The 19,839-nt window shown below is 36.5% G+C and overlaps 1 protein-coding gene across 7 annotated transcripts in view; it reads left to right on the top strand.

Moving 5' to 3' along the window:
• The window catches only part of MACC1 (MET transcriptional regulator MACC1), a 97,998-nt gene that overhangs the window by 61,215 nt on the left and 16,944 nt on the right, over positions 1–19,839 (top strand). For 6 of the 7 annotated variants that reach the window (XM_047850805.1, XM_047850802.1, XM_047850807.1 and 3 more), the window contains one exon: positions 4,720–5,940. In XM_047850805.1, the coding sequence (XP_047706761.1) occupies positions 4,720–4,932 (213 nt within the window). In that variant the 3' untranslated portion in view covers positions 4,933–5,940. Of the gene's footprint in view, positions 1–4,719; positions 5,941–19,839 lie in introns of those variants that run through there. The other variant, XM_047850801.1, reaches the window with a different exon arrangement.

The raw sequence follows: 19,839 nt of genomic DNA, 5'->3' as shown, positions 1-19,839 counted from the left end.
GATTTTAACATTTGTGTGTGTTTATGTGTTCTGCTTAAAGGAAGTTAACTTATCTTCTTGAGAAATATGCTGCCTCCTTAATCTTCATCAACCCTAAATTATCTGGCTAGGGTAGGATTCAAACCAACCTCTCCTTTCAAATGTAAAATATTAGTCTTTATAGATTTTTTTCCTTTTAAAAATAATTTATTCTCCACTGCTTCTCCTTCTAGCTTTGTCTCTCTTCTTTTAACTTTCAAATTCCAAATGTGACCCACTTTTTCTGTGGTTTCTAGTTCCTTGTCACCTGCTCCTACCTGCAGTCCGTCCTCTACCACTCTCTTCAAACTGCCTTCTCCATGGTTACTGAGGTCCTAATAGTGCCAAAATCCTGGATTTTTCTCAGTTTTGCTTCATGTTTCCATATTACTTGACATTACAGGTAAGAGAGGGGCTAACAGAGAAGAGATGTCCTCAAAGAGTGGCATGCTGGCACACGTTTAATAGCTCTTCAAGGGAGAAAAAGCCCTAAATTATACCTTTGCCATCTTCCATGGTGTAAAAACTCCTAACATTGATGATTTTAACCTCCTAATGTGATGTCACTGAACGTGGAGTTGGGAGGCTATGTGAACAACAGGCTCTGAGAAACTGGGGTGAGCTGAATGTCCTTTTTGGAATGCTATCAATCCTTGACTTTTGCAACATGAAGTACCCTGCTTTATTTTCTATGACTCTGACACCAGCTTCTCTCCATACTTATATTGCTTCTACTTTTTTCTTTTTCTTTTTTAAATATTTATTTTATTTTTAGAGAGAGCTTGCACACACAAGCAGGGGAGAGGGGCAGAGGGAAATAGAGAATTTTTTGTTGTTGTTTATTTATTTTTGAGAGAGAGAGAGAGAGAGCACACAAGCAGGGAAGGCGCAGACAAATAAGGAGAGAGAATCCCAGTACTCAGCACAGAACTGATGCAGGGCTCTATCCCACGACCCTGGGATCGTTACATGAGTCAAAATCAAGAGTTGGATGCTCAACCGACTGAATCACCCGGCACCCTTCATTGTTTCTATTTCTTGTTTGTGGTCCCTAATTGTGGACTTAATTGAGGGTTAAATTTTTCACCCTTTCATTTTCTTCCTTGGCATTTTCCTCCACTCTCATTTTTCCTCATCACTTTGGCATGATGCTAAACTCTTGGCTGCTTCCTGGAGGTCATCTCTCTATTCCAAAGTCTTACTGGAGATGGAGATACTCATGCCTTCACCTCATATGCATTAGGGTTAAAACTAGGTTGCTTATCTTTCTCTCATTCCAAAAGTACCCACTTTCCTTCATATCCTATTAAAAAGTATTAAATGCAAACTATATGCCAGATACTTTAGAAGGTTCCTTGGACACAGACCTGGGAAATTATTATCCATATTTTAAAGATTAAAAAATTCAAAACTCAGATACTTTGATTTACCCAAATTGACCCATCCGATAGGCAGTGTAACTCAGATGGCAACCCAGAGCTCTGACATCAAAACCCATCTTTCTTTCTATTACACCACACTGCTTCTCAGTCAATGAACTCTCAGTTTTTATTACACTAAATGAAAACATGAAAGTAATTTTTGAGTTTTCTTAAACTGTTAATTACCAAATGCTGTCTAGTTATACAATGGGTCAGTGTTTGTGCAAGTATCTATCTCCCTTCTATGCTATAAGCTTCTAAAAACAAGCCATGCTATATTCATCATTTTATTCCTTTGTGTAACAAAATTCTTTGTAGTGGTAGCTACTCAAAAACTCTTAATTTAATAAGTGAAATAATTAATGAACAACAATGTGTTTTGAATATATTCATTGTATTTGTGCTACAATAGTGTTTCTCTGTCATCTGTATGGACAGCCACACATGATGTTATATATAGCAGATCAGATTTTGCACTGAAGGAATATTTAGGGTTAGTTTGCTTCAAAGAGAAACAGAACTGGAATGCAATAGATACACATTTTAGTATAAATCATGAAGTTTACCATTGCTCTAGTGTTTTCAGCCCCAAGCTATTGTAACCCTTTCTATGTAGCTTATGGATTAGACTCCAGGGAATCCCCAATGAGTTTAAAGCAGTATCCCTCCTTGCATTTCTGACTAATTCAGAGTACTCCTGGGGAGTCCTTTCACAATATCAGGTGTCTTAATTTGGGTTCAGGACTCAGAAGTCTATCCAAATTTCTCTGAATTGCAAGAACTGACCGAAATGTTCTGCTATCAGTGAAAACTGCCAAATGTGAGAGTGTTATATAGCTCTCTGCATAAGTGAGTAGATAAATGTATCATTGGACTTCTGAATCTGTAGTTCCCAATTCCTGCATCACCTTGGTGTATTTCCTATTTCAAACAGCACCAAAGGACTGCTGCATGATTGAGTATGCCTCAGGGCTTTTCTATACATAGCAATCCACTGTGCTGCAGCAAGATATGTGGTGCAGAGTTGTGTGTGTGTGTGTGTGTGTGTGTGTGTGTGTGTTTTGTTTTTACCAGGAAAGGCAGTGGAACCATTTTGGCTGCCTCTATGATGTTACTTTGAATCTGCACACATAGTAGTGCATAAACTGAAAATTATCCAGATGTGATTCTTTAAAAGACATCTGGTTTTTATGAGACTATGCCATCATCTGGGTACTGAAATGCTCTTAGATGCTATTTATCATAAAATATCTTCAAATACATCTATTTTTTAAAGTTTATTTACTTATTTTGAGAAAGAGAGTGCACGTGAGCAGGGGAGGCGCAGAGATAGAGGGAGAGAGAGAATACCAAGCAGGCTCCACACTGTCAGTACACAGCCCAATGCGGGGCTCGAAGTCGTGAACTATGAGATCATGACCTGAGCCAAAATCAAGAGCTGGATGCTTAACCTACTGAGCCACCCAGGCAGCCCTCAAATACATCTTTTTATCATTCAATTACTAAAGGACTTAGCATAAAATATGAGAAGGTTTTAGCTATAAACACCATTATTTTAAACAATATATGGCAAGTTGAAAAATAATGTACCAACTAGTTGAGCATCAGGGAATTTTAAATGAATGCAACATAAAATACAGGTCTCAAAACTTTTACAGAGGGTTAGTATATACTCACTACAGAATAATTTACTTGTTTAGTGCATCTTTGCATCTGAGAAGTGGCAGGCAAGATTGAATCTGGCAAAAAGCGTCTGTTAATATGCCTCAATTCATCTTCCATTGCTGAGATATTAGTGGTGACCAGCAACTGGGAGGTTTGATTTCAAAGTGACTATTCAGAAAAATAAACAAGAGAACATCTCATTCATAGTCTTATCAGTGATGGAAGATGCAGTTCTTTGTAAATCAGGTTGGAGAGGGTAAAACTTATATATAAAAATCTGGGATCATTTGGGATGATGCATCATAACCTCCTGGATATAGTATAATATTGATAATTATTTTCCATTCAATACCTTGCAGAATCAAGCTTCATCAATAGAGACAAAGCTATGGGTGTTCATGGCTTCCCAGGAATGCCAATTTGGACAAAATAACATCAAACTGTTTTTTGAGTTCAATGCCTATCCTTTTATGTAGATTAAATTGATTGAAACTCTTTATTATGGTCTTTCATTCTTTTAATTTCAATTGTAGAGTATATGAGGCTACCAGAGGAGGGTGAAAAATTATATCCCAAAGCCCTACTTCATGTGATATCACTATTAATGGAGGCTCTATTTAAGAGGGCAGCTCTGCATAATATTGAGCTCACAGTCTGTGTTCCTGCATTTGTGATAAAATCACAAATGAATTAGTTTAGTGAACCCAAATAGGTAGAAGTAATAAAGTTTATATTCCAAATAGTCCAATTATAAGTAGTACATGGCTCGTTTTTTCATTTTCTTAGAAAAATTTATTTTAAGCTCATTGTGTTTCTGTGTGTGTGTGTGTGTGTGTGTGTGTGTGTGTGTGTTTATTCTACAATTTATCTTCTTTGGTCGGCCTTTGTCTTTATTCTCTCTGAGCCTGGTTGCCTTGGTTACCATTACATACATGCTCGAACATGAAGTTCCTCTTTGACGTACATTTATTTCTATGGAAACAATGATGTCATTGGTATTGGTAGGTGCTTGGGGAAAGCATAATAAAACATTGAATATTGATCTTTCTTTTGGTTATAAAATGATTCATTAAATTATTTTTAAATTAGAGAACTGTATTTTTACTTTCCTTTTAAGATTTGATCATGAAAGTGCATCTTTTCTTGTTTCCTTGCTCAAATAAAATGACTTAAAGCATTAAATACACTGTATAGCTCCTTCTTGTGATATGTCGTGTAATAAAGCTCACCATAGATAGTATTAAAATAAAAGAGTCATTATTTTTACCTTAAAAATCTTTCAGAGAGTGAAAAGTTTATCTCAGTAACATCAAAAAATTACACAAAGAATTTTATATCATATCAAGGCAATGAACAATGTTTAGATGATGGATCAAGAAAAAAAAGAGGCACTACTTGTCATTATTTTAAAATTTTTCTAGGCATAGAAACACAAAGATATAAGATGGAAGTGATAGCTATTGAGACGTTTTCTATGACATTAAGTAAGTCCATGTATAATTGGTATTCCGGTTTTTTTATTTCCTGAGAGGCTTTTAAAACTTTTTTTAAAAGCATCTATTTTCATCTCTGTTTGTCTTCCAACTACTCCAGTCTAATTTTTTTTCTTTTATAGATGATGTGGAAACCTGCTTATGATTTTCTCTATACTTGGGGTGCTCACTATGGAAATAGCTACAGAGACGTGTTACAAGACCTTCAATCGGCTTTGGACAGAATGAAAAACCCTGTGACCAAGCAGTGGCGAGACTTAACTGGAGCTTTAATACTGATACATTCCTTAGAGTTTTTGAGAGCAACTGCATTCTCTACTTCTGAGGAAGTATAGGGTATGTTTTGGGGAAGAGGGAGAATGGTAGGAGGGAAATGGAGTGCGTGTGTGTGTATGTGTGTGTGTGCATGTGGTGTGTGCACACACGCGTACATAAAGAATCTCAGAAAAGTATTACTTTTTTTTCATTTGTCAAAAAGTATGTTTTCCTGGTGAAAGCACAGCTTAACACAAAGTCCAAGGATACATTTTATAATTAAACATGTAATTTTATATGTTTCAAATGCAAACATTAAGCCATTTTGTTGTTGAGAAAGGACAAAACCCTTGCCCCTTTCAAAGTTGCTTTAATTTCTTTAAGTCAAAACAAATGGCTGTTAGCATAATTACCTCACACAGTTACCTAGATAAACTAGAGGCTCCCAGTGTGAACACTGGAGTTTTACTTGTAGTGGGTCTAGAGAGAGGAGAAGCAAACACATACTCTGTGCACAGGCACAGAGCCACAAGCTTTCTATATTCCATCTCTTTTATTTATTAGTGGAGTTTGCTAACATTATTCCCATTTTTCATCTGAAAAGACTAAGGACTGGTGAGGACACTCAGGGAAAATAGCCAATGGGAAATAAGTTTTCTGTCTGCAAAATCTGGTTTTATTATTTTTTTAAACATAGCACATAGCAAAATAGTAAAAAACTAAAAATGCACATTAAAACTTATAGGGACATAGTAGCAACTTCATTTTAAGTGAAACTTGCTGCACTTTTCCACCATCTATTGAAAGACTGCCAGAAAAAAAAAAATTTGACTGATCATCAGAAATCTGTTGTTTGCATCCATGGACTAGAGTTTTCACCATCTTCCTTCCCCTAGCATCTTGGGACATAGCTAACCCTGACTAACATGGATTTTTTCTTCAGGATCATTGTGCAGAGTAGTTCTTTAACTCTCAGGGATTTTTAATAAGAAGAATTATTTTAAAAAACATTTTTAACGTTTATTTATTTTTGAGACAGAGAGAGACAGAGCATGAACAGGGGAGGGTCAGAGAGAGAGGGAGACACAGAATCCGAAACAGGCTCCAGGCTCTGAGCTGTCAGCACAGAGCCCGACGCGGGGCTCGAACTCACGGACCGTGAGATCATGACCTGAGCTGAAGTCGGACGCTTAACCGACTGAGCCACCCAGGCGCCCCAAGAAGAATTATTTTTTAAAAACCTGACTTATCACTGTTGAATGAAGCAGTCATAACCACCCAAAACACTGATATCTGTGGGTGTGAATGCTCATGTGCTCAAACACACGTGTGTGTGTGTGTGTGTGTGTGTGTTTACCAGAGTGTTTCAGAAAGCTTTTGCAAGACAGAGATTACATAGGGAATTAGGGCAGTACAAATGCTAACTGCTGGTAGAGTTCACAAAGAGATGGTTTGTGCTTACTCATAGGTTCAATCCTTTGGCCACATGCCAGTGTTTATGTGCTTTGGACAGTCATTCATTTATTGTATTTAATCAACAGATGGAGTATGTGTACCTTCTCTGTGGCAGGCACGTAGATGCTTGAGGTTAATAGTGGTGGAAGAAAGAGCATGATCCCTGACTTCAGTATTGCTAAGTTACAGAGACAGGCAACAATTTAAAACACTATACAATTAAATGTAAAATTAGATCTGTAACAACAGTTACAACGGACAGGCCGGAATGCCAAGGGATATAGATATGAAAGGCCATTTATGAATTCAAAGGGTCAGGGATGTTTTCTTTGGGAAAGAAATGATGAACCTGAAGGAGGATCGAGCACTGCTTTTAGTCCGGGGAAGGTAGAAGAGGTTGTTCCTCAATGCATTGAAGCCCTGAGGCAGGAGGGAAACTCCAGAGATGCAGAGAGCCAGAGTGAAGGGTTTGAAAGGGTGAAGAAGTGAAGGAAGGAAAGACACACCCTCAAAGGTAATATAATGAGCTGAATAAGGATTTTGTTTGGGGATCCTGAATAAAACATGTCCATTTGGCTAAAAAGTAAAAGCAGAATCTTTTTAGAGCTTTTAATACACCTACCCTGGGGTATTTCTTATGCTGGCAAAGGTAATTTGAATTAGGTTTAAGAACAGTCTTTAAAGCTTTCAATATTTATATTTGATAATAAGAGAACATAGCCTGCCCAGGGAGTTATGTACACACATTCAAGGACAGAATTTATTTTAGTTGAAAATAAATTCAGGGAGAGGGAGGAAAGAAATAGTTTGTAAGTTCAGGACACAATCATTTTTAGTGGTGATTTTGCTTTCCTTAGAACATTCTTGGAATCTTATTAACATGTCAGCAAACCAGAGAATTTCGGGAAGAGATAGTAAGGAATTAATAACTGGGTTTTTCCAGGCTCCAAGATCTGAGAAGACAGAGATCTTGTTAGCTGATTAGGGTAGTAAGATTAAACAAATCACTTCAGGTTTACATCGCATCATGTGTTGTGACTGTGGCTGGGAAGTTTAAAAAGAGTTTAAAAAATGAAAAACATGAAGTGCAACTTAAGGATGAAGCAATGGCTTAAATATTAATATATACAAAGATATCTTATAGTCTTGTAACAAATCCTTCCAGAGGAATTTTAAACCCATGTCCAAACATTCTGTTCTTATAAATATATTCTAATATTTTTATGAATCACTTTTATTTTTCTGAATTTTATATTTTTCTTCCTATAATGGATTTCATAATCAGAAAAGATTAACTCAGTAATCATGAATTTCCTTTACTATTTGGCAGCAAATCAAGGGAATTAATAAGGCACTTAAATTCCATCCTTGACATCATTAAAAGCATCAAAAGCCATTAATCTAAAACTTCTTTAAGCACTTCCGAAGTGGAAAAATCATAGTTCTTTCAGTACCTCAGGCTTTTTCTCTAATGATGCATTAGGATGAGATTTTAGTTCAGTGCTCAGCTTGCAATGTAACAGTTTTTCAATGGAAGCCACAGATCCTCCACTTCCTGTGTTAAAGCCTTAATATGGAGGCCAATTAAGGAGGTGCGTGCAACAGCAGATAATTAACTGTTCATACCCGGCGGGATGGATGCAGCACATTTTCATGTCCTGTAATGTAGAAAATACCATATGAAGTTTTGACCTTGACAATGCCTAGATTCCTGGAAGGGGCAGAATGTAGTACATCAATGGATGGCATTGGTCTAAGAAATGCCACTGCTAATAAACAGGTTTGAATATGTGATATGAAAATGCAATAGAAAAAGAAAAGAAAATACAACAGAGAGAACATATTCAAATCATACTACGCTGTAACTAGAAGGTTCAAAATTTGAATTTTCATACTGTGCTACTGTAAGTTGTATTTTCCGTAATTTTTTAATGTCTAAGGAATATTTGAGGCAATATAAAGAAAAAGGAGAATAATGAAAACATATGTTGCTAGAGGCTTTTCTAGTTAAAATAGATGTTTTTTTTTCTTATTCCCACATAATTTGCCCTTCTTCTTTATGAAGTTGTTTCCCATGTTAGTGAAGTTCCAAAGATCATATATTACCATTATGTTAGGTGAGGTTAACTCGAAGACGTTCTTCAGAATAAAGTAATTATTGAGGGTTGGTTTCTTGCGTGTATACACATTAGTGCACAACACAAAATAAAAAGTGACTATGTGTACACAGGAAACTTGAATTTGTACATATCTAGCACCTGATGTTTGTCTCATATTCAAGCATCAAGATTTCACTAAATGTACAGATCTGTGGCTTTTGCATGTATTTTTTACGTTGATTTTCTATTTATGTATACCTAGGCTTATGTAATCCAGAAGGTTTTTAACCTAAAAGCTTTGCAATTCTGAATAATAGTGTCAGTTCATATATGAGGGGGTGAGGATGGAAATATCGGTACTGGAAAATAATTAGTAATGCCAATGGAGAAAATTCCAGAGCATGTGCTGCTGCTGTTATAGTGAACACAACAAGGATGGCTTCTTCTGCAAAAGAGTTGTCCAGGAGTTGAGAGCCCCTGGCTTTTGATCTTTGCCTATTACTTCCTAAGAGACTTTCCACCTGTAACCCAGCTTCCCTGGGCTTCAGTTTTCTCTCATCCATAAGACAAGGTGCTTGAACTAGGTAGCTTCTAAAGTTCCTCTTGGGTTTAAATGTCTGTGAGTATATAATGAGCACGATATTTTATGGGTGTTTTTTTCTGTTCATTTGTCTTGCTATGCAGGAAGTAAAAGTGAGCTAAGACTAATAATTTGAATACTAATTATCTACATTATAATAATGTCTCCTATGTGTGAGGCATAGCACACATAGCACATACACATAAACATACTGAGCATTTTATGGCACTTTATAATATTACTCACATAACCTAGTCAAGTTGCTTGTGCAATATGTACTGTTTTGAATAGTTGAAAATCACCCAACTATTCAAACAGACTAGAAAATGGTGTATGAGTGTTGCTTAGAAGGGTAGCAGCAATTTACAAGCAGCTACCTACCTAGAGCACACTGGCAAACATACTCCAGTCTTAACTGCAAGGCCTTAGACCAGGCAACCTCTGCTGCAGGGATTCTCCAATTTCAGAGCAGCAGAACTGCCTGGAGGGCTTGCTAGAACAGACTGCTGGGTCCCACCCCCAAATTTCTAATTTAGCAGGTCTGCAGTTGTTCCCAATAACTTGCATTTCTGGGAAGTTCCCATGTGATGCAGATGCTACTCATCCAGGGACCCCACTTTGAGAACCACTGAATTACAGTTTCCTTCCTCTCTGTGAAAATAAAAGAATCTTTGTTAAGCCACAAAAACTTGCTTCTAGACAAACAAATTTTTATGTGATTCCATCAGAGAAATAGTTTTTAAATTATTTTAAAAAATCATGTTATATAATAGCTCCATTTATTTATATAGAATGAACTTTTCACAGGAAATTAATAAAAGCCTTATTTCAAAATAATAATTTTGATTGAAAAACTAACTGAAATAATTAAGAACTCTGCATTTTATTTGAAATGTAAACATACTTGAATAAAAAAAGATTGTTTGAGATTAATAATAATTTCAGTGTGTTAAGATGATTTTGCAAAATATACGTAATGATGCACTTGTTTCTGTATCTTTTGAAAAAACTTTGTTTTACTGGCCAATCACTTGGTACATTTTTCTTGTTGAATTCATTTTCCCTATTGGGGAAAAGTGGTGTTTTTTTTTTGTTTGTTTGTTTGTTTTTTTCCTTCATTCCAAGGATACCATTATTTACTTTTTATTTAAATTCAAGTTAGTTAACATACAGTGTAGTCTTGGCTTCAGGAGTAGAACCCAGTGATTCACCTCTTACATATGACACCCAGTGCTCATCCCAACAAGTGCCCTCCTTAAAATGCCCATCACCCATTTAACTGTTTTTAACTAATGTGATCAATACAACTATCTATATGCCTTTCATTGTAGAATTTCATTGTAGAAATTTCATTGTAGAATTACAAAATGATTATAGGCACTCGTTAATAAGGTAGCCAGATGTTCTGTTTCCAACGAGTGTTTCCACATTTAAAGGGATGGTGACACTGAGAAGGGTGATGAGGCGGACAAACTCACGTAGATATTATGTATCATATTTCATCCTCTGCCATCATTTCCTTTTTAAATTGTTCTTCTTTGGGTAACTTGGAGAGGACCTATGACTTTTTATTTCTATTCATATAGATGCTTGAGTCTGTCCTTTTGTACCTGGAGGCAGACTGTTAAATGATCTTAATATTTAAGTCTACACTTGAACCCTTGGAATTTACTGGACATTTAGCATATCCATATAAGCATGATTAGTACTTAAAAATCAGAACTTAGTCATGATGAAGTTACGAGTTTTATTTAAACTGGTTCCACCAAGCTCAGTCTTTTAAAAAGAATTTGGGATTGGCAACTTTGGTGTAATGTTGACCTTACATGTATCAGGTTAAATTGTTTAATAGAATTAGCTACCAAACTCCTTCCTAGAAAAATTTATTTTGTGGGAGGAAAATATACTCTTTTGCTCCCAGGAAATATGTACTCAATGCTCACCCAGTCCCCTTACATCATGGTTGAAAGGAAGGAAAGTGTGAAGGGGAGATAGAAAAGAGTTTGATTATGGTCTAATGAAAGGAGACTATTCAGGGACAATGGGAACTTTGTCTTCCTCTGTTTGTGTTGGTCTTTTACTTTCATTTTTCACTTATTTTCCAGAGAGAACATGATCGGGGTAGAGGGGCAGGGAGGGAGAGAGAGACAATCTTAAGCAGACTCCACATTCAGTGACAGTGTAGAGGAGCCTGAAGAAGGACCTGATCCCACAAGCCTGGGATCATGACCTGAGCTGAAATCAAGACTCAGATGCTCAACTGGTTGAGCCACCCAGCTGTGTCCTGTTCATCTTCTTAAAAATGGAGAGTATCTTCATTCTTCTCCTTATCTGATCAATAATAAGTTATCAATTAAGTGCCGCTTGGTTTTCTCCAGGATAGATTTAATGCTGCTTAAGATTGCCCTTTAAAACTACTGAGAAAGGTCAGCTAAAGCAAACATAGCAGATCTATGTTAAGATTGCCACTTAGCAGTCTATCAGGAGCTAGTGTCAGAAAACCTAGCTCAAACTGGCTAAAGCACAAAGAATTTAATTGTCTCTCACACCTGAAAACTCTAGGATAGTTTCAGGCATTACTGGCTTCAGGACTTGAAGGAGGCAATCAAATTGCTTGTTTCCCCCACTTCTCTGCATTTGATTATATTGGTTTCATCCTTGGGCTCCATAGAAGCAGCCCAGGAGTTTTGGGCTATCCTTTCATGGGCCAAGTACGTTGCATAAACATACTTTAAACACACTTTATAGCACTTAACACTATTACTCACATAACCTAGTGAAATTGTTTTTGCAGTATGTACTGTTTTGAATAGTTGAACACCACCCAACTATTCAATCAAGTGAGACAATGGTATATGAGTGTTGCTTACAAGGGTAGCAGCATATTGGGAATATTTGAAAGGCCACAGTAAAGCAGCAGCCACTGTGACTCTTGGAAGGTGGGTGTAGTTCAGGCCCTATTGCAGACCCTGACTCCGTTTGTTGGCAGGGTAGGGGTGGAAGGACAGCTGCGTGACCTGCAACCCCAGTTTCCCTAGGTTCTCCTTCTTTCCCTTGTCCAAATCCTGCCCAGGTGTGAATGCCAATCTACAGCGAGATCGCCACCTAACGTGGGTTATACTCAGCAGTGAGGCTGCAGATTTGAAGTCAGGGAGAAAGCAGAGTGGGTGCCAGGGACAGATTCTAGTTGTACCTGTTCTTCCCCAGTCCATGTCCATCTTTTCTTTCCTTCAGCCTGACCTGTGACTTTAGGTTCAGCGCCAAGACAGTGGAGAGAGCTAGCCAAGACTCTGACCAGATCTCACAAATGTAGAAAGTCAAATCACCATAATAAATCTTTAGCGTACATCATTGTTGCTGGTTCTGTTTTTCTGAGCAAATGCTTATTAATAGGTAGGACAAGAGAGCATTTCCTAATAACCTCACAGGAACGGTCCCTCTGATTGGACCTATTTAGGGGCGGTGTTCATCCCTCAGCCAATCAGTGAGAGCTGTAACCAGTGGTCATTTGGCCAGAACTGAGTTACAGGCTCCTCCTCTGACAATCATCCAGGACACAAGGTTTGAGCATCATTGACCACCGGGTGAAATCGAAATACTTTTGGAAATGGAAGGAGATGGATGTTGGGGAAGTCAACAGCAATTTTCCACTAAAAATGTGAGGTGAGTTAACCTCAGCACTATTTCCTGTACCAAGGCAACTTTCTCCCTCAGGTGTAATTCACAAAGCTAGTCATCGGGGTCCTTCTTATGCGACTGGGTAATGGGCCTGCATCTATAAACTTCTACACTAAATCAAATCCTAAGTGACTGAGTTTTGCCAGCAATATCTATCTTCTGCCTACCACTTTATGAACTGCTGATGACATGATGGAGCCATCTAAAACCCCACCAAGACTATGGGTTCACCTGGCCCAGAAAGTCCAGGGGCAGATCTTCTATTGTTTCTAATTCCTCACTCTCAAAGCAGGGCCCATACCTAGTAGAAGCACCTTGCCTGCTGCCAGAAAAAAGCTGACCGGGAGAGAGGGATAGAGGAGTTCCCAGAATGACTGATTGACAAAACTGTAACGTTAGCGTCTAATGGCCTCACCTACCAGTGAAAAACAGCATGACAAAATCTTTGAATATTCTCTGAATGCAATTATGAAAGCAAGCCCAAGGTCAGTGGTGTTTCTTTCTCAGCCATCTGACTTTTCATTGGAGACTTTTATCTCCTCTTTTGAATCAATAATGACTTCTAAATGTTGCCCAAGGGGAAAGTAGAACAGCACTATGAACAAGGTGATTTAGATGGTTCCAAGACTTCCGTGAAAAACAGGGCCAAGGAAAGAGATACACTGACAAAGGTGGTGTGTTTGTTTGTTCTACATACATAGTATCTTTTTAAGATACAATTCACATATCATATAATTTACCCTGTCTGTTTTTAAGAACCTATCAACATTTTCTTTCTTGATATATAGTTCCTATTTAATATATGTTTAGTTATATTCACAATTTCCTGTGTCTGGAGAAGTTCTCTTCAGGAGGGAGTATCATATTTTTCTGTTTTTCAGGGTGGAGTGGAATACTGTGGGTTGTGGTAAAATAAGAGATTAGCAGTCAAGGTTATTTGTGAGAAGACTAGGAGAGAGGACTTGATATAACATCCCTAAAGCCGTTTTTAAGAGGTTTCACTGATAGTTTGGAAGAAAAAAATCTAAAATCCTCCTTTCACACTTTTAGAGAACCTTTATATTTCTTTCCATTTTGATTGCTGAGAAGATTACTGTGTGCTTAGGGATGAATCCAAGTTCCCATGTGAGAGCTTCAAATGCACTGCAAGTAATTAATCTACCCGCCTGGGTTCCTGCCTTAAGCAAGTTTCTAAATCTATCTTTAATGAGAGCTCTATTTTGACCACTTGGTATATTCTGTGTTTATCTACTAGAAAACTGTATTAATTTGCTAGGGCTGCCATAACAAAGTACCAGAGATAGGGTAACTTAAACAACAGAATTTTTTTTCTCACAATTCTGAAGGCTAGAAGTCCAAGAGGAAGGTATTGGCAGGGTTGCTTTCTTCTCGGACCAGGAGGGGAGAATCTGTCCCAGACCTCTCTGCTGCCTTAGAGATGGTTATCTTCTCCTTGTGCCTTCACAGGGTTTTGCCTTGGTCCACGTGTCTGTGTCCTAATGTCTTCCTCTAAGGACATTAGATTAGATTAAGGGCCACCCTAGTGACCTCATTTTAGTTCAATTACCTATGAAAGATTTCATCACCAAATATAATTACACTGGTAGGTACTGAGGGTTAGGAATTCAACATATGAATTTGGGGGACACAATAACAATAAGCTTGTAACAAAAAATTTGTTGGCCATGATTTGGCCAAATTTGGTTTTTTTTTTTAATTTACTGAAATCAAATACATTGTTCAAATGCATTTTTTTCTTTAAATTTGTTTTCTTTATTAAGTTATTTATATTAATTCCAATATAGGTAACATACAGTGTGATATTAGTTTCAGGCGTACAATATAGTGATTTAGTTATTCTATACATTACTCAGTGCTTACCATGAGAAGTTTACTCTTAATCCTCCTCACCTATTTCACCCACCCCCGTACCCACCTCCCCTCTGGTGAACCATCAGTTTGTTCTCTAGAGTTAAGAGTCTGTTTCTCTTTTTTTCCTTTGTTCATTTGTTTGGTTTCTTCTGCATTTGAGTGAAATCATACAGTATTCATTTTTCTCTGACTGACTTATTTTGCTTAGCATTATACTCTCTAGTTCCATCCATGTTGTTGCAAATACCAAGTTTTCATCTTTTATGGCTGAGTAATATTCCATTGTATATATCTTCTTTATCCATTCATCTGTCGATGGACACTTGGTTTGGTTCCATAATTTGGCTATTGCAAATACTGCAGTAAACATAGATGTGCATAGATCTTTTTGAATTAGTGTTTTTGTATTCTTTGAGTAAATATCCAGGAGTGCAATTGCTAGATAATAGGGTAGTTCTATTTTTAATTTTTGAGGAACTTCCACACTGTTTTCCGCAGTGGCTGCGCCAGTTTGCATTCACACCAACAGTGCAAGAGAATTCCTTTTTTCTTCACATCCTTGCCAACATTGTTGCCTTGTGTTTTTTATTTTATCCATTCTGACAGGTATGAAGTAATATCTGATTATAGTTTGGATTTGCATTTCCCTAATGGTGAGTGATGTGGAGAGTTTTTTCATGTGTCTGTTGGCCATCTGGATGTCTTTCGTGGAGAAATGTTTATGTCTTCTGCTTATTCTTTAATTGGACTATTTGTTTTTTGGGTGTAGAGTTGTATAAATTCTTTATATATTTTGGATACAAACTTTTTATTGGATATGTCATTCGCCACTATCTTCTCCCAGTCAGTAGGTTGCCTTTTACTTTTGTTGATTGTTTCTTTCACTCTTCAGGAGTTTTTATTTTGATGTATTCCCAAAAGTTGATTTTTGCCTTTATTTCTCTGACCTCAGCAGACATATCTAGAAAACTTGTGCTTTGGCCAATGTCAGAGAAATTACTACCTGTGTTCTTGTCTAGGATTTTGTATGGTTCCAGGCCTCACATTCAGGTCTTTAATCCATATTGAGTTAATTTTTGTGTATAGGGTAAGAAAGTGGTCCAGTTTCATTCTTTTGCATATAGCTGTCCAGTTTTCCCAACGCCATGTGTTAAAGAGACACCATGTGTCTTCTTCCCATTGCATATTCTTACCTCTTTTGTTAAAGATTAATTGACCATATAATCATTGATGTGGGGAACAAAAGCAGAAGAAAAGGTATATAAAATTAAATTGCCTTATAACTGTAGCTCACTGACAAATACTTGAGGCAGGGAGAGTATGACATTCTTCCAGGAACTCCCAACTGTCTTAGTGTTAATGCTTTCCTAGAGGGAAAAACAACCTCAGCTTGACAATAGCCTCCAAGATCCTGTGAGTCTTCTTTAGCATATGAATATAAAATTCCTTTTGGAAACTTTCCTTTATCTCTACCTCCCGCATCTCCCATCTCCCAAGTATATAATCAATCACTCCTCACAATCCCAGGGCAGCTCTTTCTGCCCACAGGTCCTGTCCCCATGCTTTAATAAAACCACCTTTTTTTTCACCAAAGACATTTCAAGAATTCTTTCTTGGGCTTGGGCATTGGCTCTGAACCCCAACATTTCTACCTCACTTATGGGTTTGTTTCTGGGCTTTCTATCCTTTCCCATTGATCTAATATCTTTTTTTGTGCCAGTACCATACTGTTTTGATAGCTACAGCTTTGTAATATAATTTGAAGTCTGGAGTTTTGATAGTTCTAGTTTTGTTTTTCTTTTTTAAGATTATTTTGGCTATTTGGGGTCTTTTGTGGTTCCGCACAAGTTTTAGGATTATTTGTTCTAGTTCTGTAAAAAAATACTATTGATATTTTGATAGAGTTTGCATTAAATCTGTAGATTACTTCGGATAGTATAGACATTTGAACAATATTTGTTCTTCTAATCCTTGACCATGAAATATATTTCCATTTGTTGGTGTCATCTTCAATGTCTTTCATCAGTGTTATGTAGTTTCAGAGTACAGGTCTTTCACCTCTTTAGTTAAGTTTATTCCTAGGTATTTTATTATTTTTGTTACAGTTGTAAATGGGATTGTTTTCTTAATTTCTCTTTATGTTGCCTCATTGTTAGTATATAGAAATGCAACAGATTTCTGTACATTGATTTTATATCCTGTAGCTTTACTGAATTCATTTATCAGTTTTAGTAAGTTTTTTTGATGGAGTTTTTACTGTATAGTAAAACTATATAGTATCATGTTAGTTAGTATCATGTCATCTGCAAATAGTTGAGTTTTACTTCTTCCTTACAATTTGGATATCTTTTATTCCTTTTTTCCTCTTATTTCTATGGCTAGGACTTCCAGTACTATGTTGAATAAAAGTGGTGAGAGTGGACATCTTTGTGTTTTTCCTGACCTTAGGGGGAAAGTTCTCAGTTTTTTCCCATTGAGTATGATGTTCACTGTGAGTTTTTCATATAAGGTTTTTATGAACTATGTTCCCTTTAAACCTACTTTGTTGAGGGTTTTTATCATGAATGGATGTTATATTTTGTCAAATGCTTTTTTTTAATCTCTTGAAATAATCACATGTTTTTTATTCATTCCCTTATTGATGTGATATATAACATTGATTGGTTTGCAAATATTGAACCACCTTTGCATCCCAGCAATAAATCCCACTTGATCATGGTGAAGGATTTTTAAATGTATTGTTGGAGTTAGTGTGCTAATATTTTGCTGAGGATTTTTGCATCTATATTCATCAGAGATATTGGCCTGTGGCTCTCTTTCTTTGTCGTGTCTTTATTTGGTTTTGGTATCAAGGAAATGCTGGTCTCAAAGAATGAATTTGGAAGGTTTCCTTCCTCTTCTATTTGAAATGGTTTGAAAAGAATAGGTATTAATTTTTTCAATTGATTGGTTGATTAATCTTCTTCAAATGTTTGGCAGGATGTGCCTGGATGGTTCAGTCAGTTAAGTGCCCAACTCTTGGTTTCAGCTCAGGTCATGATTTCACAGTTCGTGGGTTCGAGACCCGCGTCACGCTCCATGCTCACAATGGAAGGCCTGCTTAGGATTCTCTCTCTCTCCCTCTCTCTGGCCCTCCCCTCCTCTCTCTTTCCCACTCTTTCAAAATAAATACATTATTTAAAAAAAATAAATAAATGTTTGGTAGAATTGGCCTGTGAAGCCGCCATCTGGTCCTGGACTTTTGTTTATTGGGAGTTTTTCATTACTGATCATTTTCATTGCTGATAATCAGTCTGTTCAAATTTTCTACTTCTTCCTGGTTCAATTTTGGGAGATTATATATTTCTAGTAATTTATCCATTTCTTCTAGGTTGTCCAATTTGTTGGCATATGATTTTTCGTAGTATTCTCTTATGATTATTTGTATTTCTGTGGTGTCAGTTGTTATATCTCCTCTTTTATTATTGATTTTATTTGAGTTCTCTCTCTCTCTTTCTCTTTCTGATGAATGTGGCTAAAGGTTTATCCATCTTGGTGATCTTTTCAAAGAACCAGCTCCTGCTTTCATTCATCTGTTCTTTTTTTTTTTTTTTGGTTTATGTTTCATTTATTTCTGGTCTACTATTTATTATTTCCTTCCTACTACTGGTTTTGAATTTTGTTTTTTTCTTTTTATGGCGCCTTTAGGTACAAGGTTAGGTTGCAAAAAAGACCTTTTTCTTGCTTCTTGAGGTAGATTTGTATTATTATAAAATACAATGTATAATGCTTCCCTATTAGAGCAGCTTTTGCTAAATCCCAAAGATTTTAGATTGTTGTGTTTTCATTTTTATTTGTCCCCATTTTTCTTATTTCCTAATTTATTGCTTGTTTTTACCATTCATGGTTTAGTAGCATGTTATTTAATATCTATGTATTTGTGCTCTTTCCATATTTGTTCTTGTGAATGATTTCTACTTTCATAGCCATGTTGTTAGAAAAGATACACGGAATGACTTCATTCTTTCTGAGTTTGTTGAGACTTGTTTACGCACTAATATGTGATCTATTCTGGAGCATGTTCCATGTGCATGTGAAAAAATATGTATTATGCTGTTTTAGGATGGCAAGTTCTGTATGTATTTATTAAATCCATCTGGTCCAATGTGTCATTCAAAGCCATTTTTTCCTTGTTTGATTTTCTGTTTGGATGATCTGTCCATTGATGTAAGTGGGGTATTAAAGTCCTCTACTATTATTATATTACTATTGATTGCTTCCTTTATATTTGTTATTAACTAATTTAACTGTTTGGATGCTTTCATGTTGAGTGCATATTTATTTACAATTATTAGATCTTGTTGAATTGTTCCCTTAATGATTATAGTGTCTTTCTTTGTCTCTTTTTACAGTCTTTGTTTTAAAGTCTATTTTGTCCAATTTAAGTATTGAATTTTGCTACTTCAGCTCTCTTTTTACATCCGTTTGCATGATAAATGCTTCTCCATCCTTTCACTTTCAATCTGCATATGTTCTTAGGTCTGAAATGAGCCCATTGTAGGCAGTATATACAGATTGGTGTTGTTGTTTTTGTTTTGTTTTTTTTGTTGTTGTTTTTTATCTGTCATCCTGTCTTTTGATTGGAGGATTTAATTTATTTATATTCAAAGTAATTATTTTTTTTAATTTTTAAAAAAATTTTTTAACGTTTATTTATTTTTGAGACAGAGAGAGACAGAGCATGAACGGGGGAGGGGCAGAGAGAGAGGAAGACACAGAATCGGAAGCAGGCTCCAGGCTCCAAGCCATCAGCCCAGAGCCCAATGCAGGGCTCGAACTCACGGACCATGAGATCGTGACCTGAGCCAAAGTCAGACGCCCAACCGACTGAGCCACCCAGGTGCCCCTCAAAGTAATTATTGATAGGTATGCATTTATCGCCATTTTGTTACTTGTTTTATTGTTTTTGTAGTTTTCCTCCATTCCTTTCCTCTCTTGCTAACTTCTCTCACATCTAGTTAGCTTTCTTTAGTGATATACTTGGATTCTTTTCTCTTTATTTTTTGCATATCTATTACTGGTTTTTGATTTGTGGTTACCATTCAGTTTGTATATAATATCTTCCATAGATAGAAGTCTATAATAAGTTGATGGTCACTTTTGTTTGAACCCATTCTTTACTTTCCTCCTCCCCACATTTTAGGTATATGGTGCCATACGTCACATTCATTATTTTGCAAATCCCCTGACTTATTTTTACACGTATACTTATTTTACTGCTTTGTGCTTCCTATTTTCCTTAATCTTGTTTATGGTCTTTTCTT

The sequence above is a fragment of the Prionailurus viverrinus genome, chromosome A2 (genome assembly GCF_022837055.1).
Source record: "Prionailurus viverrinus isolate Anna chromosome A2, UM_Priviv_1.0, whole genome shotgun sequence".
NCBI lineage: Eukaryota > Metazoa > Chordata > Mammalia > Carnivora > Felidae > Prionailurus > Prionailurus viverrinus.
The sequence above is the reverse complement of the archived record's forward strand: the minus strand, read 5'-3'. Positions and strand labels throughout refer to the sequence as shown.